Source organism: Orycteropus afer, unplaced genomic scaffold (genome assembly GCF_000298275.1).
Source record: "Orycteropus afer afer isolate SDZICR_OR568_19922 unplaced genomic scaffold, OryAfe1.0 scaffold00019, whole genome shotgun sequence".
In the NCBI taxonomy this organism is placed as follows: Eukaryota; Metazoa; Chordata; class Mammalia; order Tubulidentata; family Orycteropodidae; genus Orycteropus; species Orycteropus afer.
Window position 1 is genome coordinate 16,477,094 of NW_006921606.1, and position 24,018 is coordinate 16,501,111.

The following is a 24,018-nucleotide window of genomic DNA, read 5'->3' on the forward strand; positions in this document are numbered from 1 at the left end:
GTCCTGGTGGTGCCTTGGTTAAAGCACTCAGCTGTGAAGTGAAAGGTCTGTGACAGTCTGCTTCTGTAAAAATTTATAGCCTTGGAAACTCTAGGGGCAATTCTATTCTATCCTACAGGGACACTATGAGTCAGAATTGACTCAGTGGCAGTGGGTTTCATTTTTAAGTTTGGAAATTCATGTGACAAATATTTATAAAGCACCACTCTGTTCCTAGCACTGAATCAGGAACATATATACAAAGACCACCAAGCTATTCCTTTCAAGGAACTCTCAAAATAATCTCTGTTACTCTGGAAATGCTACCTTTTTAGTGAAAACTTTCCTCAAGCTCACCTCCATAGTGGACTAAGCAGCCCCCATCTCTGATCTCTATCCTACATTACCCTTTCGCACTTGTCACTGAGTCAGTCTCAACTCATTGTAACCCCACGTGTGTTAGAGTAGAACTGTGTTTCACAGGGTTTCATTGGGTGATTTTTCGGAAGTAGATCACCAAGCCTTTCTTCCAAGGCACCTCTGAAAGTATTCGAACCACTAAATTTTTGGTTAGCAGCTGAGCAAGTTAATCATTTGTACCACACAGAAACTCCATGTTGTCCTTCATTTGTTAATATTCTACAATTGTAAATTTCTCTTACATATTTGGCCCACGTATGTATTTCATTTAAGACACTCAATCAGGTGCATTGAACATATGCATATCCCTATCTCCCCTATGAGGAGCTCTTGGGGTGCAGCGGTTAAAGCATTTGGCTGCTAATCAAAACATTGGTGGTCGGATCCCACCAGCTACTCTGTGGAAGAAATGTGAAACAGTCTGCTTTCACAAAGATTTATAGCTTTAGAAACTCTACAGGAGAGTTCTATTGTGTCCTGTAGGCTTGCTATGACTCAGAATTGACCCAGTGGAAGTGGGTGTTCTGGGATCTCCCCTGGGAAGAAGAGTACAATGCTATGGACTAGAAAAATAGGGCAGCAGGGAGATTCCTGGCTCCCAATGATGGGTCTCACTAAAGGGACACATGCTCTTCACATCTCTCACATACTCTTTGCAACATTGTGTCACACAAGTTCTCATTTAATTCTCACACTAACCATATGACATAGGGATGGGTACCATTTTGCAGATGAGGAAATTAAAGTTCAGAGATTTCATAGTAAAGAATGGCTAGCAGAAATAGGTAAATCCCTCTTGAGGAGATGAGGACAGATCAGAGCCTTAAATGTATTGTTGTTGTTGTTATGTGCCATCGAGTTGAAACCAACTCATAGCAACCCTTCCTTGGATTTCCAAGGCAGTATCACTATGGAAGTAGATTGCCCAACCTTCCTTCTGAGGAGTGATTGGTGGGTTTGAACCACCAGCCTTCTGGTTACCAGTCAAGTGCTTCAGGCACTACACTATTAGGAAGATAAATATATATATAAATACACATGGCAATCTGGAAATGTGAGATGGGAGTAGATAAGTACAGGCAGTGGCGGGAAGCCTTGAAGACCATGGCCAGTAGTTTCCATTTGATTTGATTCATCCAGCAGTTAGGAGCTATTACAGAGTGTTAATATAAGGGACAGGTTGGAAGAAAGATAAAAGAAGATAATTACTGAAGCTATGTATGAAGCACTATAGCTCAGTGGTGGAAAGGTGAGAGGTCAGCAAAGCCATCCTAGACCAAATATCCTAAAATTCCATCTTCTCACCTGTTTCCAACAATTTGTTTAAAAACGTTACTATTGCATATTGCAGCAAATTCTAATTATTCATTCAAATGCTATATTTTCCATTAATTCACCCCACATAATCCATCCTGACCTACTCCTACCTCCATTAACAAACCCTTTAGCAAGGCTGATAGGCATTTCCTCCACCCTGGATCTCACTAGACTGCCCCTTCCTACTGAGCACATAGGGACAGGGATTATCTATGCTTCGTGCTTTGTGTCTCCCCTTGCAGTGCTCCCTCTAGGCCCACTCATTGCCGAAAACACAAATCCCAATGATCTCCAAGGCCCAGTTCAAGACATATCTTCTTCATGGAATGTACCTCTGTAACTTTAAGCCCTGAAGCCCCCACCCAAGTCCTAGGATAATCAATTTGAATATGATGTGCCTGCTCAGTAATCCAACAAATATTTTATACAATGTGGAAAGCATTGTGTTAGGAACTGAGAATAATTTTAAGAGTAAAAGGTGATCTCTCTTTTTCCTGGGCCTAATGTTTCCTGTGGGAGCTCTGGTAGCATAGTGGCTAAGACACTTGTCTGCTAACCAGATGGCTGGCGGTTCAAACCCACCAGCCACTCCTCGGAAGGAAGGTTGGGCAATCGTACTTCTGTAGTGATACTGCCTCGGAAACCCAAGGAGGGGTCGCTATGAGTCGGGGCCGACTCGACGGCACATAACAACAACAACGTTTCCTGTATGTCCTGTCTCTCCAAGGGGTCAAGGGCTTCTACAACATCAAGTAGGCAAGGACCTGATCACTTCCTTGTGACAAATGCCCAGGAATAGGTGCTGTTGTTATATGTCATTGAATCAATTCCAACTTGTGGACCCCATGTGACAGAGTACAACTGCCCTATAGGGTTTCCTAGGATATAATCTTTACAGGAGCAGATTGCCAGATCATTTTCCTACAGAACCACTGGTTTAATTCAAACAGCCAACCCCTCAGTTAGCAGCCAAGTGCTTAACCACTGTGCCACCAAGGCTTCTTTTCTGTTTCTAGTATGTGCTAGTGAAAGAAAAAAAGTTTGATGGTAGGAATATTATAGTAATTGGTCTAGTACTTGTATTTTACATTTTGATTTTCTGATTAATAGTTTTACTAATATAAAATTCCTTTGTTGTTTCATCAATTTTCTCTTATGCATGAAAGTGCTATTCTCAGAAGTTGTTGACCAAAATACTATATTTAGATGTCACGTTATACAGTAGTCCTGCCATATGCTATAATGCTAAATTTTCAAAAGTCTCTATAACAGTGGCTCTAAGCTTTTTCTTTGTTGTTGTTATTGTTTTGAAACATAAAATTATTTGTGTCAGAATAAGGATAGTCCTATAGTTACTGTTCACTGGGAATATTAAAACACATGCCCATTTTCTGTCTGACTCTTGAAGCTGTATCCATAGCAATATCTCTCCTAAGAATGCCTTGTTTTCAAAGGATGCCTGTAATTGTGATTCCTAGCAAGCTCATCAATAGCAATTAAATGTTTTGAATTTTCACAAGAACCTTGTGGATAACTGAGCCCAAAGCAAGACAGATTATTTTAATTTTTTAAAAGCACATCAACACTTACATAAATTTGGCAGGCTATCTGCTTTAATTGTCTGAGAAAGAAAATGGACTTGATGCAAAGTTTAGGGGCAGATCAGAGAATTAGCAGCTTATAACTTAATGGCAGGGGCAGTGGTGATTCAGTGGTAGAATTCTCGCCTTACCTGTGGGAGACCATGGACTAACTCCCAGCCAATGCACCTCATGTACAGCTACCACTTGTCTGTCTAGAAGTGGAATCATGGTGTTGCTATGATGATAAGCAGGTTTCAGTGGAGCTTCTGGACTAAGATGGACTAAGAAGAAAGACCTGGAAAACCTGTCTGAAAATCAGCCAGTGAAAACCCTATGGGCCATAACAGTCTGATGCATAAGCAATCATGGGTAAGGCACAGGACCAGGAAGCTTTTCATGTTGTTGTGGATGAGATCTCCATGAGTTTGGAGCTAACTCTATAGCAGCTAATGAAAACAATTTAATGGCACCATGAAAGTGAATCAATTCAATTAATTTGTATTGTTTCATGGATTAACACAAGAATTACTTTGATTATAATGAAAGGTTCTGAGTGATTAGTGAATAACACCTTAATTTATTCAGCACGTACATCTCTACTGTGCAACCTCACTGCCTTTGATTCGATTACAACTCATAGTGATCCTTTAGGATAGAGTAGAACTGCTGCATAGGGTTTCCAAAGGCTGTAATCTCTACAGGAGCAGATTGCTCTTTCTCCCACAGAGGGGCTGATGAGTTCAAACTTCCAACCTTCCAGTTAGCAGCTAAGCGCTTAACAACTGCACCACCACGAGTAGATTCTGTTAATATGATGGGGAGAGGGACAAATAGGACTTAGGGTCTGCCCTCACACACACACACACACACACACACACACACACACAACCTCACTGCCATCAAGTCAATCCCGACTCATACCAACCTCCTTTGAGTTTCCAAGGTGGTTAATCTATATGGAAGTAGATTGCCCAGTCTTCCTTCCATGGAGTGGCTGATGGGTTTGAACCACCAACCTGGGTAGCAGTCAAATGCCTTAGGCACTACACCACCAGAGCTCTTTTCCTGCCCTTACACTAGTAATTAATTCAATCAGTAGCTGTCTAGTTGCAGTTACACTGCTAAGATCAAGAACAGAGTTATGGACAATTGACTGGTATTTCTGTAAGAAGTGATGTTTTGTCTGAGATGTCAATTTTAAGGAGCTAGACCAATACAAGAGAGAGAAAAACATTTTAAAACAAGGGTACAGCTTTGCTGAGGAACATGCAGGGCTTTTCCAAGGGCCTGGAAGAAAGCAAGTAACAATAAGAGCAGAGAGCAAGGGAGCCTCTGATGGGAGATCACAAGGAAATTTATATTGACAACATGATCAATCAAGTAGGTGAAGGGATTTAAAAAGTAAAGAAAGAAAGAAGATTAGCCATTAGTCAATAGTTTTTGAAGCCAGATTATGGGCACATGGGGGTTCATGGAGGTACTAGTCTTTGTTTCAGTTTGAAATATTTTATAATAAAAATAAATAAATAAAAAATTATTAATCAGAAAATCAAAACATAAAATATAGGTACTAGACTAATTTAGTATTATTTCCTTACCATGAAGTGTTTTTTTTCTTCACTTTTAGCAGGAACTAGACATAGGAGTTCTGGTGGCATAGTGCCTAAGGCATTTGATTGCTACCCAGAAGGGTGGTGGTTCAAAACCACCAGCCATTCCTCGGAAGGAAGGTTGGGCAATCTACTTCGTAGTGATACCACTTGGGAAACCCAAGGAGGGGTCACTATTAGTCAGATCTGACTCAAAGGCAGTGCATTTGGTTTTGGGGTTAGACATAGAAAAGAAACCCCGGTGGCACAGTGGTTAAGTGCTTTACTGCTATCCAAAAGGTTAGTATCCAGCAGCTTCATAGGAGAGGAAAACCTGGCAATTTGCTCCCATAAAGACTGTTGTTGTTGTTATGTGCCGTCGAGTCGGCCCCGACTCATAGCGACCCCTCCTTGGGTTTCCGAGGCAGTATCACTACAGAAGTAGGATTGCCCAACCTTACTTCCGACCCATAAAGACTACAGCTTTGAAAATCCTTTAGGGCATTTCTACTGTATCTTATTATATGGTTGCTATGAGTCGGAGTCAACTTGACAGTACACAAGAGAAACAGAAACAATTCCAATCATCTTAGAGTGTTAAATGTAGATTTCTAAAAAAAAAAAAAAAAAAATGGTTGAAGAGTTGAAAGTGATTGTTGTTGTTTTTGTTATGAGTAATCCAGTCAGACCTGACTTAGAGTGACCCCTCCTTGGGTTTCTGAGGTGGTATCACTATGGAAATAGATTTCCCAACCTTCCTTCCAAGGAGTGTCTGGTGGGTTTGAACCGCCAGCCTTCTGGTTAGCAGTCAAGTGCCTTAAGCACGATGCTACCAGGCTCCCTAAAAGTGATTAGCAATGCCAATATTTCCAACATTATCTAAAACTAGGGAAATTATGAACAAAATATCAAGAAGATACTAATCTATGAAATTGCCCATCAACTTGCTGCTATTCCCTACCCATGAGTCAATTCTGACTTGTGATGACCCCATGTGTGCAGAGTAGAACTGTTCCATAGGATTTTCAAGGTTGTGACCTTTCAGAAGCAGATCTCCAGGCCTGCCTTCTGAGGCACCTCTGTGGTGTGGGTTCAAACTTCCAACCTTTCATCTAGGACTCCTCATATTAACTACATCCCAATAAAAGAAACTTTATAAAGAATGAAAATAAGCATTTATTGAGTGTGCAATATGTGTCAAAGATATTCATTTAGATTTTAATTTAATCTACAAAATACCCATGATGAAGTAAGTGGTAGCTTAGAGTGGACATAGGCCAGTGTGTCTTAGAAAAAGATTTACACATGGGTCTCTGCCTCTAAATTCATATCTCTGTACTATACTGTAACATGTAAGATTAAAATGAGATACAGTGGTCATAAAAATAAATGGTGAAAAATGAGGACTAATTATCATGGATAAATAATATCACTGGCACAAATGTAGGCAAAAGGAAAGGGCTCATGAACTTCTCAAATGAATGGAATGCATGAATGAATCCCCCACATTAAGGGGAGCTCCAAATTGTGTGTGGAACAGATCAAGAGCTCCTCTTTATGGCATAGCCCAAGAACCAGTGAATATGGCATGGTCCTTGTGAATTTCAGCAAGGTTCTCCTCCACTTCAATGACACATGTCATCTCCTACATCTGGTATTCTGCAAAAGATGATGGAGATGAAGGAAGACAGAAGCCCTCTCCTGCTGATCACAAACCAACCCAAGGGCTTACTTGCTACACAGCAAGTGCTTAATGAATATCTATGGAAGATAAGTGAATCTACCACCAAGTTGACACTCCTTAAATTCACAGCAACATTAAAACAAACAAACCAACATTTGGTAAAACTATACTGGGGTCGCGGGAAAGAAGCAAGGGCTTCTGGATTCAAATATATCTGTTTCCTGGCAGAAATTGTTACAACCTTATTTATTTATTAAATAAGTGTATATCATATGAATCTGCTTTGCTTCTAGTTTCAAAATATATTCCATTTACCATTCCTCTGATAGATATTTTGAGATTATATTAATTTGGTAGTTGTCTTCTTTATTAACATTGGAAACAGAGAAGGATTCAAGGGACTAATTTGGCACAAACATGTCAAGAGGATCCAGATCCATTTGAAAATTTTTGTACTTGATGGGTGAGTTTTAAATGGCAAAAATCTCAAGGATGAAATAATATTCCTTGTGAGACCTTTGGAGGATAACTATCACCAAACTCTGAGCAAAGATGGAATTTCCAGTTTTGTTCCTCCCTTGCCTCTTAATAATTCCCCAGTTTATCATCATGAGATAGTTTATTAGAATGATGAGAACATGAAAAAATTAATATGGAACTGTGCTACAAAGAAGGTATATTGAGATACATGATATTATATCATACCGTAATGGGTAGTGTTTCATTCTGTTGTCCAAAGGCTCTCTATGAGTTGGAACTGACTGAATGGCACCTAACAACAATAACATACTATACTATACTATATTATATTAAGGATCTTTGGTGGTGTAGTGGTTAAGGCATAGGGTTTCTAATCAAAAGGTCAGTGGTTCAAATCCATCAGCCACTCTGTGGAAGAAAGATGGGTCGGTAGGCTTTCGTAAATATTTATAGCCTTGGAAAGCCAATGGGAGTCACTATGATCAGAACTGACTCAATGGCAATGAGTTTGGTTCTTTGGTTTATACTATACTATATCACATTTTCTTTCTCTAATGTTTGTATGATGAGTTAAAGAAAAATCCCCTAAATTTCTATCTCCCCTATACTATGCCAAGAATCTTCAGGGGCAGGGTCATCCTGATAGTGGTAACAAACAGAAGCTGGAGGAATAAAGGAGAGGAAGAATAAACACTCTTGCCATTGGAAGAATTCTTTTCAGGGGGGAAGGGACTAAAACTTACTTCTTTAAAATTAATAAAGAGAAAGCTTAATTAACAGGGAAGGAAGTATGACACATTTTGATTGTAAGGAAAGAAGACAAGGGTTATTAACTAGGTTTTGAACTTCGGCCATTGCATTATGTCAATACTCATATTTTCAATACTGATCTATTGGGTTAACTTCTACATGTTTCATTCCCACAGCTTCCCTCACAACATTCTATCAATTACATATGGCCATTCAGAACAATTCTCCATACAGGTAATGAGCTTAATAAGACAGTTTCCTTCTCTTCATGGGCTGATCTCTCTCCTCTCAATAGCTAAGATAAACATTGCCATTAGTACTGGAATCAATCCTCTAACAATTTTTTTAAAAAATTAGTTGTTTGTCTACTCTGTCATCTCTTTCTCATTTATGGGATAAATTCTGCATTTTCTTTTGGCAGTATAGTTTCATAAATATGATGTAGCCCTGGGCAAAGCAGAAAATATGGCACCATTCTTTGATAGGGCTCCTATTGTGGATAAGGATCCTAATGTATTAATAATTTCTCAGCCAAGTATTATTAGAATGTCAGCTATTTTCCTTTTAAAACACCTGAGTTTTAAGACTAGCAGCAGCTGAGTGAAGTATATTGGTCTCATTAAACATTACACACTGCTATGTTCACCTTGAATCTCAAAGTACAATTTATCATTTGTTTCATGAATCAAGGCTGTGGCCTGGTTGACTCCCAGAGTAATGACATCATTGGATAATCTATTACTGAAAGAGGATTCTAGTTTATGCTAGGCACAAGGAGTATATGGGGAGAACTCTTTCATAAAAATATCTGACAGACTCTTCTATTAAGATAACTGCTTATGGCTATCCACATTTAATGTTGGCTGCAGAATTGAAAACAATAAAATATCTTTCACCAATTTTGGAGAAACAGGTTGCAAGGGAGGATAGATTACTTCAAATTTTTACCAAAAAAAAAAAAAAAAGTTTCAGTTCTTATATACAAATAAATATCAGAAACCCATAAAAAATACCAAGTTATATACAAATTTAAATTTATTAATATGAAAATAGTTTCAATAACACAATGAGATTCTATAAAATAGCACATATATAGAATAATGAATTTGTAATTAAAAGAATAATGCATGGAACTTTTTTATATATTAGAACATTAAAGCCTTTATCTTTTGTAAATATCTCCATACCGGCAATACATGTAGACTTAGGTTGTTAATATCTTTTAATATATTTGAAAAGATACATAATAATATTCTCCATCTATATAAAAAAATACATTTTTATGAAAAATAAATTTACCTTAGTATAGGCATGCACTATTTAGTATCCACAACATGTTCTGTGAAATAGGACATTATGTGATTTGGACATTGAACACCATTTGGAAACCTTATGGGAAAAGCTTCTGGCTGTCCTCATCCCTGCTACTGCTACTGCTTCTGCTGCTACTGGAGCTGCTGGCAGAAGTGGAAGCAACAGCAGGGGCATCAGTGGCAGCTCAGAGAGCAGCAGTGAATCAGAGAATGAAGAAGTAAGAGGGGAAGAAGCTGAGTACATTCAGCCCTACTTGCTGTTTCACTTGTCTGAGCAATAGGAGCAGCCCAGGCCCACAGCCCCCACAGCCACCACCTACCTGCCCACTGGACAAAGCCTGAGAGCCCACATCCAGAGCTACAACCCCTGCCTCACTTGCCTGTATCCCACCCATGAACTAGTGCTACAAGAGTCTGGATTTTGGGTCTCTAAAACCATTAGGGGGGGAAAAAAAAAAACTTACTGCTGTCAAGTCAAATCTGACTCATAGCAACCCCTTCTTGGGTTTCCAAGGTGGTATCTCTAAGGAAGTAGATTGCTCAGTCTTCCTTCCAAGGAGTGGCTGGTGGGTTTGAACCGCCAGCTTTCTGGTTAACAGTCAAATGGCTTAGGCACTATGCCACCATGAGGAAATAAATGAAAGGAGAGATGCTTTCCCTTTTAAAAAACAAAACAAAACAAAAACCCTATGAGACCACAGACATTTATGTAGTTGGATGTTCCCTGAGTGGATGGGAAATGATCCATACCAGTATGTATATATATTTTACCCCAATGTTTAAAAATACTCGCATAGTAACAAATGTTCAGTTTTTCCAAAGTTTATTTTAATTTTTCATTATGATTATCTATTTGGCCTGGTGATATTGTGGTTAAAGCATCGGGCTGCTAACCAAAAATGTCAGCAGTTTGAACCCACCATTTGCTCCACAGGAGAATGATGAAGCACTTTGCTTTCTGTAAAGATTTATAGCCTTGGAAACACCATGGGCATTGCTATGAATTGGGAAAAACTCAATGGTAGTAGGTTAATATTCATATAGCATCACTAACAATTAATTACGAATATCCCTCTAATTTCCTAACAGTGGAATGAGTGATTGATATTTTCCAATTGCTATTTTTAAGAAAGATGACTTTAAAATTGGCAAACCACTGGTAACAAGGTTTACCATGTGCATACAATCCTGCTCTAGTACATAAAGCCCTGTGCCTGCAAAATGTACCTGTACTCCCTATATAAACACTTTCAAGAACTGCCACCCCCATGGACTTCTGCTTTATCAGGACTCCTGAATCATAGGTTGGAGTTCTGGGGGCATAGTACCTAAGGCATTTGACTTCTAACCAGAAAGCTGGCAGTTCAAACCCATCAGCCACTCCTCAGAAAGAAGACTGGACAATCTACTTCCATAGAGATACCACCTCAGAAACCCAAAGAAGGGTCGCTATGAGTTGAATCGACTCAACGCAAGTGAGTTTATTTTATTTGAATCATAGGTGGAACAAACTTTGAAATATCAGTTGTTTTGTTTTCTGGTATTGTTTTCAAGAAATAAACTACTTGCCCCCAAGAAACAACAAAAGCAAAGCAAATAAATAACAACAACAACAATATCTTATCATGAAAGAAGAGCAGAAAGGCTGAAAGCTTCCTTTACATTCTGTGCAAAATGACCATCATTCCACAGAGAACGGCCCTGGTTATGGATAGTAAACAATTTTTTTTAGTTTTATTTTTTTAAAAAATAATAAAATGCTGAGTTTTTGGTGAAAATTAGCAAGTTAGGTTCCCATTTTACAATTGCCACACAAACTGTTCAATGACATTAATTAGATTTATCACAATGTGGCAACATTCTCTTCAATTGTGTCTTATTTGTTCCATTTCCGGTACTCAGGTTTCTGTGTTCTTATCTTCTCATCTTTGTTTTGATTAGTTGTTGACCTTTTGGTCTCATACAAATGGTTTTTAAGTAGAGCACCAACCTTAAAAGTAATATTCTTTAATTTTTGTGCCATTCTGTCATTTAATTAAAAGGTGATCTCAGGAGGTAGGCTTCATTCTAGGTTTAAAGAATGTCTCAGGGATGATAGGCTCAGGGAATCCTCTGTCTTCTACTGTTTCAGTTTGTCTAGCTTTCTTTTCTTGCTTTTTTTTTAAAAAAGAATTTGAGTTCTGCTTCACATTCTTCTCCCATTCTATCTGGGACCATCTATTGTGAACCTGGTCAGAATGGTCAGTGTCAGTAGCTGGGCACCATCTAGTTCTGGTCTCAAGGTCTGAGGACATAGCTCATGTAGACTTGTTTCTTCTCTGAGCTTTTGGTTACCTTCTTGTTTTGATCCTGGCAAGTAGAGGCCAGAAGATCGTCACTTGCAAGCTTTTAAGGTCTCAGACACTACTTATTTCACTGGGATGCAGATCATTATTTTTGTGAACTATATTTAGGAGCTCTGGTAGCATAGTGTCTAAGGCACTTGACTGCTAACCAGAAGGCTGGCGGTTCAAACCCACTAGCTACTCCTCGGAAGGAAGATGGGGCAATCTTCTTCCGTGGTGATACTGCCTCGGAAACCCAAGGAGGGGTCACTATGAGTCGGGTTTGACTCTATGGCATATAACAACAACAACAACAACATATTTTGTTGAGTACTGAGTTGTCCCGTGAGACTATGGTCTTAAGCCTTCAAACTCAGGAAACCAATTTTGGAAGGTGTTTGCTTACATCTGAGGAGTAAATATATTTGTATCTTTGATGAATATATGTGCCCGCATTCACATATTTGTATTTACACATACATTTAGATACTTCTATCTGGTTTCACTTACATACCTGCTAACTACTTGTATACCAATATGCCTATATTTATCCATACATATGTCCAGCACATGTCTGTCAGTTTGTTGTACTGTGGTAACTTGAGTGTTGCTCTGATGCTGAAGCTATGCCACAAGTACCTTGAATACCAGAAGGGTTACTCCATCATGCACAAGTTTCAGTGGAGTGTCCAGATTAAAACAGACTAGGAATACGGACATGGCAGCTTACTTGTGAAAAAAACTGACCACTGAAAACCTTATGAATGGCAATGGAACATTGTCTGATATATTGCTGGAAGATGAGTCCTTCAGGTTGGAAGGTAATCAAAACATGACTGGGGAAGAGGTGTCTCCTCAAATTGAGTCAACCCTAATGACATGGATGGAGTAAAACTTTCAGGACTGTCATTTGCTGATGTGGCATGACTCAGAATGAGAAGAAACAACCGCAAACATCCACTAATAATTATGAAATATAAATGAATGAAATATAAATCTAAGAAAATTGGAAGCAGTCAGAAATGAAATGGAACACATCAAGACTGCTATCCTTAAGCATTAGTGAGCTGAAATGGACTGGTACTGGCCATTGTGAATCAACAATCATATGGTCTACTATGCCAGGAATTACAAATTGAAGAGGAATGGAATCACAGTCATAGTCAAGAAGAACATTTCAAGATCCATCCTGAAGTACAATGCTGTCAGGGATAGGATAATACCATACACATACAAGGAAGGCCGGGTAATACGGCTAATACTCAAATTCACACACCAACCACTAATGCTAAAAAAAAAAAAAAAAATCGAAGAGCTTTTTTCTTTTTTTAATCAATATCATTTTAGCCAGGGTAAGATGGTATTTCATCGTAGTTTTGCTTTGCATCTCTCTAATGACTAATGATCATGAAGATCTTTTCAATTCTTTGCTGCCTGTTTGGATGCCATCTTTTGTGAAATTTCTGTTCATGTCCTTTGCCCATTTTGTGATAGGGTTGTCTTTTTGTTGTCAGTTGTTGCAGTTTTCTATAGATTTTAGAGATTAGACTCTTATTGGATAAGTCATATCTGAAGATATTTTCTCAGTCTGTAATTTATCTATTTACTTTTTTAATTAAGTCTTTTGATGAGGACAGGATTTTTTTTTTTTTTCCCTTTTTAAATTTTTATGAGGTTGCATTTATCTGTTTGGTCTTCCTCTATTCCTGCATTTGTTGTTATGCTTGTACTCTACTTTTTCACACACTTTTCTCCCAGGAATTTTATGATTTTAATTTTAATATTTATATCTTGAACCATTTCAATTTAGTTTTTCGTGTGTGGTGCGAGATATTAGTCCTGTTTCATTTTTCAGTAGCTGCATATCGAGTTTTGCCAGTATCATTTAATAAAGAGACTTTTTCTGCCCCACTGAACAGACTTTGAGTCTCTGTCAAAAATCAGTTGCCCATAGATGGCTGGGTTTAATTCTGAGTTCTCAATTATAGTCCACTGATCTATGCGTCTATTGTTGATCTACTGACAGGCGGCTTTGATTACGATGGCTGTATAGTATTTTTGTCATCAGGGAGTGTGAGGCCTCCTGCTTTGCTCTTTTCCTTCAATATTGCTTTGGTTATGTGGGGTTTCTTTCATTTCTGTAAGAAGTTGGTCATTAGTTTTTCCATTTCAGTAAAGAATGTTGGAATTTGTATTGGGATTGCATTGTATCTGTAGGTCACATTAGGTAGAAATTAAATCTTCATTGTACAAGTCTTTCAGTCCATAAGCACAGGATTTCTATCCATTTCTGTAGGTTCTTCAGTCTCTTGTAGTGTTGTTGTTGTTGTTATGTGCCGTCGAGTCCGACCTGACACATAGCGACCCCTCCTTGGGTTTCTGAGGCAGTATCAATGTGGAAGTAGATTGCCCAACCTTCCTTCCGAGGAGTGGCTGGTGGGTTTGAACCGCCAGCCTTCTGGTTAGCAGTCAAGTGCCTTAGGCACTACGCCACCAGAGTTCCTCTTGTAGTAGTGTTTTATAATTTTTTATTGCATAAGTCTTTGATGCTATAGTTAACTTATGGTTAAGTTAATTTCAGGGTAGTTTATCAATTTGGGGGATATTGTAAATAGTATTGCTTACTTGATTTCTTTTTAGAAATATTCTTTGTTAGTAGAGAAAAACTCAACTAATTTTTGTGTTGTTGATCTCAAATCCTGCAATGTTGCTAAATTCTATTAGTTCCAGTAGTTTTCTTCTGTAATCTTTAGGGTCTTCTATGTATAGGATCGGGAGTTCTGGTAGCGTAGTGCCTAAGGCACTTGACTGCTAACCAGAAGGCTGGTGGTTCAAACCCACCAGCCACTCATTGGAAGGAAGGTTGGGCAATCTACTTCCATAGAGATACCAGATCACTAGGGTCACTAGGAGTTGGGTCCGACTCGACGGCACATAACAGCAACAACATGTTGTTGCAGATGTATAGGATCATCTCATCTGCAAATAGGCATAATTTTACTTCTTTTCCAATTTGGATACATTTTTTCTCTCTTCCTTGCCTTATTGCTCTTGCTAGGATTTCCAGTACAATGTGGAATAAGAGTGGTGGTAATGGGCATCTTTGCCTCATACCTGTTCTCAAAGGTAAGGGTCTCAGTCTTTCTCCACTGAGTATAATGTTGGCTCTTTTTTTTTTTTTTTGCATGTAAGTCCTTTAATTATGCTTTTCCTTTGTTTTATGTGGTGGATTATGCTGATTAATATTCTAGTGCTGAACCACCCTTGTAATCTTGATATGAATTCCACTTGATTATGGTTTTTTTTTTTTTTGCTATATTGCTGAAATCTGTTGGCTGGAATTATGTTGCAATGTTTTGAGTCTATGTTCACAGAGTTATTGGTCTGCGATTTTCTTCTTTTTTGTGATGTCTTTATCTGACTTAGGCAAATTCTTCATTGCAGCCATCTGTCTCATGCTTTTCCTCTTTGGCAGTTTTTTTTTTTTTTTTTTTTTAATGACATCTTTAATCTCTTTGAATTTTCTACCTTGGTTTGTGTTACTCTGGGTAGGTAATATGTTTTTTAGGAATTTGTCCATGTCATCCAAGTTTTCAAATCTGTGGGACCACAATTTTTCATAGTAATCAGTTATGATCATCTTTATCAGCTGTAATGTCACTTCTTAATTTGGTTATCTGGTTATTTGGTTAATTTGGTATTTTTTTTTCCTTCTGCCCATCTAGCCAGTGGTTTATCTATTTTATTGATTCTTTCAACTAACATCTGGTTTTGTAGATTCTTTCCATTGTTTTTTGATTTTCTATTTCTGCCTTGATCTTAATTAGTTCCTTTTTTGTTAGCTTTTGGTTTCTTTGGCTCTTCATTTTCTATTTGCTCAAGTAGCTGGTTTCAGTTATTTGGACTTTTCTTCTTTTTAAGCATAAGTAGTTATTGCTCTGAGTATTGCTTTTGCTATGTCCCAAAGTTTTGATTTTTTTTTTTTTTTGATTGATTGACAGGAATTTTTTAATTAACTTTTGATTTCTTAGTAGTGTATGTTTCCAGATGTTTATTTCTTTTTCGTATTGTTGATTTCTAGCTTCGTATTGTTATGGTCAAAAAAGATGCATTACATGATTGCAATCTTTTTTTATTTGTTGAGAGTTGTTTCGTCTCCTAGCATATGGTCTGTTCTGGAAAATGGTCCATGTCCATTGGAGAAGAATGTATATTGTTCTAATGCTGGGTGGAGTGTTCTATATATTTGTTAGGTCCAATTGGTTTATAGTTTTATTTATGTTCTCAATGTCCTTTTTTATAGATCTCTCTCACTGATACCAGTATGGCCTGAAATCTTTGTTTATGTTTACTGATTTCATGAAATATTGTTCTCTTTTTTAATTTTTAGTCTGTTTGAGGTGCTTATGCCTAAGGTGTGTTTCTTGTGGACAGAAAAACAAATGGATCATGGGTTTTGTTGTTGATCCTTTCTGCTACTCTCAGCCTTTTGCATGGAATGTTTAGATCATTAAAATTTAAGGTTATTACTGAAAACAAAATGTCCACCTCACTCATTTTTCTATTTGTTTTTTGATTGTTTTGTATCTTCTCTCTTTTTTTTTTATTCTGATTCTGTTTGTTTGTTTGTATTTGGTGGCTTTCTTGTGATAAAGCTTTTTGCTTTCTTCCTTCCGCTGAATGTTTTTTCTTAGAGATTTCTTAGTGTTTACCATATATGAAATGACACAACTCACTACTGCAACAATGTTTAACACATGAATAAAAGTTAAAATGCAGTCTTAATAATTCTATTCCTGATATGTTCTTCTCTCCCTCATTTCTGTTAGTGTGTCTCTGTTAACATCAATGTATAACTTATTTTTTAAAAATTTACTTTGTACTTAGTACTTACAAACTGGATGTTGCAGGACTTAATTATTGTGCTTATAATCTGAAATATCACATATTTCTTCCTTATGATTGCCTATGTCATTGCATATTTTGGAGATCTCTCTTACTTTTTCTTTATTTTCCCACTGTATGTATATGAGTATTTATTTAATGCTCTTGCTTTCCATTTGGAATACTCTCTGGGGTAATACTTGTAAAATTGATCTGGTAGTGGTAAATTCCCAGAACTTCTGTTTGTTTTATAATGTCTTGATTTCCCTTTAATTTTTGAATGACAACTTTGTTAGGTAAAGAATTCTTGGTTGCCAATTATTTTATTTCAGTATTTTATATATGTCACTCTATTGTCTTCTGTTCTCTAGAGTTTCTGGGGGAGAAATCCACACTGTTTATTAAGAAAAACACTGAATATATTATATTGCATTTATTCCCTTGCTGCTTTCAGAAATCTCTTCTTGCCTTTGTTTTTCAAGAATTTTAATAGAATATGACAAGGAGTTGGTCTTTTTTATGTTTATTCTACTTGGGATTTGTGTAGTTTCCTGTATTTGCAGGCTTGAATCTCTTTCTAGGTCTGGGAAATTCTCTCTGATTATCTCTCAGAAAATTGGTTCTGTGCCTTTATTGTTGTCATGGAGCTGTGAAATTTCAATAATTGTAATGATAGATGTTTTAATTGCATCCCAAATTTTCATTTGAGTTCATTCACTTTTCTTTGTTCTTTTCTCTAGTTTCTCAAGACTTGATCATTTCAGTTATCTTCTCTTCCACTTCATTTATTCCATCTTTTGTCTCTTCAACCCTTTTGTTGAGTGTTTCTATTCTTTTTTGCCTAATTCAGATGAATTAGAAGATGTTATTCTTCAGTTCCAGTACTTCTCTTTTTTTCTTTTATGTTTTCAATTTCCTTAGCGAATCTCTCATTTTATTCCACCATTTTCCCTGATCTCTGCTAGTGTTTTTTTGTTGTTGTTTTTGCCATTGAGTCAGACCCGACTCATAGCAACCCCTCCTTGGGTTTCCAAGGTGGTATCACTACAGATGTAGATTGCCCAACCTTCCTTCCAAGGAGTGTCTGGTGGATTTAAATCACCAGCCTTCTGGTTAGCAGACAAGTAAGTGCCTTAGGCACTACACTACCAGAACCCTTTTTTAAAAACATATTTAAACGTATTTTTAAATTGCTGTTTAAAAAATATATATTTAAATTTTCTGAAAATCATCAATTATTTCTATTCATCTTGCCTCCACAGGAGAAATATCCTCTTCTTCATGTTTTACTTTTGATAATAGTCCTTCTTCTCTTATGATTTTGTGTGTTTTACTATTTCTTGTTGAAATCGGGCCATTTGAATTATTATTATTATTATTTTAACTTTAAATTTTCTATTCTGGTTTTTGTGAGAAAATTTTCTGATTGGGCACCTTGGTGGCACAGCAGCCAAGTGCCCAGCTGTCAACTGAAAGGCCTGCCCTCACCAGCCACTCTGAAGGAGAAAGATGCAGCAGCCTACCTCAACAATGACTCACAGTTCTGGGATCTCCATAACACAGCTCCAATCATCACAGGACAATCCACATTGTCACTGTATGTCAGAATTGACTAGTGGCGGTGGGCTAAGTATCTTCTCCTGAGAACCACTAGAGGGTACTCTTTTCCTTACATTTTTTCAGTGTTGTTTCAGGAGTTCTGGATGTTTGATCTCTGGAATTCAGCACGTGTGTGTGTATGTGTGTGTGTGCGTGTGTTTAAGGGGGGGATAGGTTAGTTGGTCACAGATGCTGATGTAATTGGTGGGGCTCAACTTTCCTGTGGCAAATGTAGGGGGTTCTCTATGTCTTTCCCCACAGGTACCCCTTACACAGTCTCTCCCATAGTGTCCTATAGTAATCAGGGAGCCAGCTATTTCCCTCTGTGCTGCTCATCTGTCTGAAGCAGTCCCCTCATCCTGCTTCCCAGGCGTTCCTTCTGGTTTTATTGCCCATCCATCTCTGTCCTGATCGAGAATCAACAGCACTCTCTCACAGCACCACAGTCTCCCTTTGCCACCCCACCTCCCTATATTGTGCAGCTCACAAACTGCCACAGCCTCTGTATTGCCTTAGAAAACTGAACTAGAGTTTCCTCAGATGACTACCCTTTCTGTGCTCCCTGCTTGGCCCTATCCCAAAATGGCTGCAATGAGCAAACACTCCAGATGTTAGTGGGTAGATTCTGCCAGCTCTGGTGCCATTTCTGCTCCTCCTCTTCCCTGCTCCTTGACTCTCCAACACCTCAGTTGCCAACCAGAGATCTGAGATATCAGTCTGTGCGTGTTTTTATTCATTTTTCATTGGGTTAGTTGTTGAGGGTGTAAATGAGAAAATTCACTGCCTTGGACTTCTTGCTCCTCCCCCCACCTCCATTTTTTTTTTTTTTTTTTAATGTAGGTGAATACTTCCTTTCCTTAACACCTGGAATGGCATACTATGGAAAATAGTATGGAAATTACTGGTGATGGGGATATAATATATTGATACATATCTCTTACATTTTCCTGATACAGGAAATAATGGTTGCCTCTTCTAATTAATGATCAAATAAGCTGGTGTTTTTATAAATTATATATCAAGTGAACCAGAAAACAATAATGATGACAGCAACTATGCCTGAGTCCCTACTATATGACATTATCTCTTACCTCTTGGAGATACTAATTGCATCCATTTTTCCATCTCACTGCAAACTGAATCCATTTCTTTTTCACATAGAAAAGTTACTTTACAACTTTTTGGATTAGGCTTATTTTGTTTTCCTAAAACAATGCCCTGGTTGGTAATAGACTGAAAGATTCACAAAAGAGCCTGCCAACCCATAAAGGACATAGACTGTGAAATTTGATTCTAAAAATAAAGATCAATATGGTCTAAAGACATGTTTAGCTAATGACAAGTCTCTTTGCCCAATTCAGAAAAGTGATCATTTTCTCCCAAATAATGCAGAGATAGTAAAACACCAGGGCTTTTACTCAAACCTCACAGCATTAGTTGATTTCTAATCACAGCTTTGATACTGAATCCTCTGGTACTCCCTGCAATTATTCACATTCACCATTCCAGAACTAAATACTGAAAATTCCAGACATAAAGAAAACAACAAGCTCTTTCCAGCCAGTACTGAGTGATGGACTTCTCCTGGGACAACTGGAATGAGTGCCACAAGACCGAGGGCAAGAGAAAGTCCTACCACAAGAAGCAGAAGTATGAGCTGGGATGCCCAGCTGCCACCGCTAAGATCTGCCCCAAATGCATACACATAGTCCATAGGAGAGGAAGCCACAAGTACCTAAGACTGGATGTGGGGAATGTCTGCTGAATGTCTGCTCTGAGTATACCTTTGAAAGAAGGATCATTCCTATCGTCTGCAATGCATCCAACAATAAGCTGGTCGACACCAAGATGCTGGTCAAGCACTGCATTGTGCTCATTGTTAGCACACTGTACTGGCAGTGGTACCAGTCCCAATATGCACTACCTCTGGGCCACAAGAAAGGGATCATACTGACTCCAGAAGAGAAAGAGATTTTCAACAACAAAAGAAAAATTGAACAAAAGTTTGAAAAAAATATGATGAAAGTAAAAAGAATACAAGAATCATCGGTCTTCTGGAGGAGCAGTTCCAGCAGGGCAAGCTTCTTGTGTGCATTACTTCAAGGTCAGGTGGCCGAGCAGATGGTTATGTGCCAAAGGGCAAGGAGCTAGAGTTCTGTCTGAGGAAACTCAAGGCCCAGCAGGCAAATAAATATTCCTCCCTTCCATTTTAGCAAATGTATTAAAGGTGTTTGTGCTTAAAAAAGAAGAAGAAGAAACAAAATAAAGAATAAAGACATTTCCTCCAATTTATTTTGTCAAAAAGAGTTTTTTGCCTTATAGTCCAAATATTCTCATAGTTCAGGTTCTTCTCTTGTTACCCACTTTAATAGTTAAAGTACTCTGGGGAAGATGCATTAGCCTCAAACAACCTCCACACATACTAGTTTTGAGGGCTTTTCAAAGGTCACCAAAAGCAGGCAAAATGAGTAGTTTTACTTATGGATATACTTGTACACAAGCCTATAAAAACCTTTTAAGGCAGTATAATATTAATTGTCACAGATCATGAAATATATATCTACAGAAGGAATTTTACCAAAACTTTCCAAAGGCATATATGCATTCTTAGACTTTGAGACAATATTTCCTGAAACAACAACAATCATGGGTTCAAAAATGCTACATAAGAATAAAAAAGCCAAACCCATTGCCAATGAGTTGATTCCAACTCATAGTGACCCTACAGAGTAGAACAGCTCCATAGACTTTCCAAGGCTATAAAGCTTTATGGAAGCCAACTACTGTATCTTTGTCCTGTGAAGTGTCTGGTGGATTCAAACTGCCAATGTACTGGTTAGCAGCTGAGCACTTAACCACTGCACCACCAGAGCTCCTTTTACATCTGAATGTTTAAGTGAAATGAAAAGATATGCTCTGGAAATCTCTGGTAAATAATTTTAAATGTGCTTTAGTAATGACAGGATCAGTAATGGCACAGCCACATGAGGAATATTTGAATAAAGTGTTTTCATAAGTTAAAATTGTGTTGCTGTTGTTGTTATGTGCCATTGAATCAGCCCCGACTCATAGCGACCCCTCCTTGGGTTTCTGAGGCAGTATCACTACAGAAGTAGATTGCCCAATGAGACTATAAATTTTTTTATTGAAGTTAATGAATATTATCAATGATGATATGAGTAGTCCACCTACAAAGCTGAATATATTTAGCTTGGCAAAAAAAAAAATTCTGAATCATTCGGCATTCCCTTAGGGTCAGGATCGGCTTATATTGGGAGTTTATAGAGTAGGGATTTCTGTTGGCTCAGTTAACTATTATTTTTCTTTGCAAATAACACACATCTTCTGTGTTTGCCAACAGCTCCCTCTCCCTAGGAGATATTTTCATAAGCGCCACTAAGTCATTTTTTTTTTAAACATCATAATGTGCTTACAAAAATATTTCCTGGGGGCAGGGAGTGGTTGGCAAGCAAAAGTACATAAAAAATATGGTAACCTTATATTCTTCATTAATTTTGTGGAATCAAGTGTTTAAAATTCTCTCTTCCAAACATGGAGTTTACTCAGTGGTTAGACAAATATAGTGTGATTGATTTTGTCTGGAAGGAACAAAAAAAACTAGTCCCCATGCTAAAAATGTTAGATATAAAAGCATTCAAAACTTTCTCAAAGATACAACCATGCTGCATAATAATCTTTGTATTCATCAATTTACTTGGTAAATGACTGGTGTGGTTTAGGCATCTAAACTGTTAGTCAGTACAAGGAGGTAATTTGGCAATGAGTGTAGAGTTGCTGATTAGACATTAGAATATCCGGATTACCCTACACTCAGAGAGTACAATCCAGCATAAAGCATGCCTGTTGTAGGCATCATGTAAAAGTTCAAGTTAGTGAAGCACCAAGAGAAATTCAATATAAGGCACTGTCAACCGCAAAGTAGTCCCATGGCCTAGATTCTGGTTATTGTCACAAGGAAACATCAGCCATATCTGGCTTAATGCTCAGATTTATCAATCATAGGCTCTGTGTTGTAAATACTGAAACACTTGCACCAGAGGGTGCTGCATGGGAATAAGTCAAGAAGTCGAATTACTCTCTTTTGAGGAAGATTATCAGAAAATTAACACAGAAGTAGTGACACGAACAGTTTACAAATATCTTTAACATTCAAATGGACTAGTTGACTATATATCAAAAAAATAAACAAACTCATTGCCGGCGAATCGATCCCAACTCATAATGACCCCTCTTTGGGTTTCCGAGGCAGTATCACTATGTAAGTAGATTGCCCAACCTTCCTTCTGAGGAGTGGCTGGTGTATAGTCATAGGAAAATGATTTGAGTAAATAATTTTGTAAAAAAAAATTCATTATGTGGAAAAAAAATGTTTAAGTTGGATTTCTTCTGGTTACTCTGTTTGAAAGATCATCATACTTCTACTTATTACAATATTTTGCTTTGTCTTGAGATCATTCCAAAGGAGAAAATACATTAAAATAAAAGGTAACATGAATTTAAAGGTGAAAATATTCTGTACCTGAGAAATCTGCTGCTAAGAGGTCTACTGCCTTTAAGACTTTGACTTGTAAAAGGCCGATGTCCTTCATATCCTTCAGTGAGTTCTGTAAGCACTGAAAGAGGAAAAAAGGAGATCAAATATGAAAATCACTTACTAATATGCCAATTAATGGTATAAAATCCTGCAGGAAGTAGAGATTAGATTTATGTTCACCTTTCCCATTAAGTTCTTAGAGAAGCTCCAAGTATACATTATGTCAGTTAAGAGGATAGAGAGGCACTCACAGCAGCCTGATTAAGAGAAAAGTGAGTGAGAGTTAATTAACTACAGCATCAAAATAAATTACAAGTACATACAATGTACTTTTAACATTGTCCCCTGGGCAATGTGTGTAGAACTACATCCATTTCCTCTTTTCCTCTTTCTCATAAATGAAACTTTTTGAATCACCCTAAAAGGGCACATTATTCTAACCCAGTTAGTACAAACTTTATAAATACCAGACTGCTAAACTTAGATCCTTCACAGTTACTTTTTACCACTGGAAAGACAGGAGGAGGAAAATCGAGAGAGTTTTTTGGTCTATGCTTTACCCAGTTCATTAAATAAGAGATTGATCATCTATTGCCATTCTATTCTCACATTGCCTTTAATCTTTGGTTTGCATGAGCCAAAGTTTGAATCTATATACTGATAATTCTTTCTCCAAAGAACATTTTATTGTGTTTTAAGTGAAAGTTTACACAATAAATTAGGTTGCCCTTTAACAATTTTTAAACAAAATTGTTCTGTGTCATTGGTTACAATTTATACAATGTGCCAGGATTCTCATTATTTCTATTTTGCTTGTTCTGTTTCCATTGATCTAGTTTACCTTTCCTGCTTTGCCTTCTCATCTTTCTCTTTGGGTAAATGTTGATTCTTTGGTCTTATATTGTTCATTGTTTAAAGGAGCCTATTATTCATGGCAGATACTGTCTATTTTATAGGTCAATCTATTACAGATCACTGTAAAAGGTGTCTTACATAAATTGCTTTAATTTCACATTTGAAGATTATCTTAGGGCAATAATCTTGTGCAATCCTCTAGTCTCTATTAGCCCAATAAATTTGGTCTTATTTAGGAATTGTGAGTTTTGTCTACACTTTTCCCCCATTCCATCCAGGGGCTTCTATTGTGTTCCTGGTCAAAAGAGTCAATAGCGGTAGCTGGGCACTATCTAGATCTGGTCTCAGGTTAGAAGGGGTTGTTGTTTATGTGAGTATAAGTCCCATGCACTTGTTTCTTCTTAAACCTTTGATTTCCTTCATTCTCTTTTGCTCCATATGAGTAAAGACTGAAAGTTGTATTTTAGATGGCCACTCACATGCTTTTAAGACCCCAGATGCTACTCACCAAACTAGGATGTAGAACATTATCTTTGTGCCAACTGACTAAGTTATCCCCTAAGACTATGGTCCCAAGCGTTTTAACACATGAATTGTCTGGATATGTGTAGGAAGCCTCCATAAATGTGCCCCCTAGGTGGTTTGTTATATATGTGGGTATACATGCAACACACACAAACTTGTAT

The 24,018-nt window shown here is 37.6% G+C and overlaps 1 protein-coding gene across 1 annotated transcript in view; it reads right to left on the reverse strand.

Moving 5' to 3' along the window:
* The window catches only part of MCTP2 (multiple C2 and transmembrane domain containing 2), a 304,647-nt gene that overhangs the window by 173,118 nt on the left and 107,511 nt on the right, over nucleotides 1–24,018 (reverse strand). Inside the window, 1 exon segment of the mRNA XM_042783576.1 lies at nucleotides 22,463–22,556. Coding sequence (XP_042639510.1) covers nucleotides 22,463–22,556 — 94 coding nt within the window.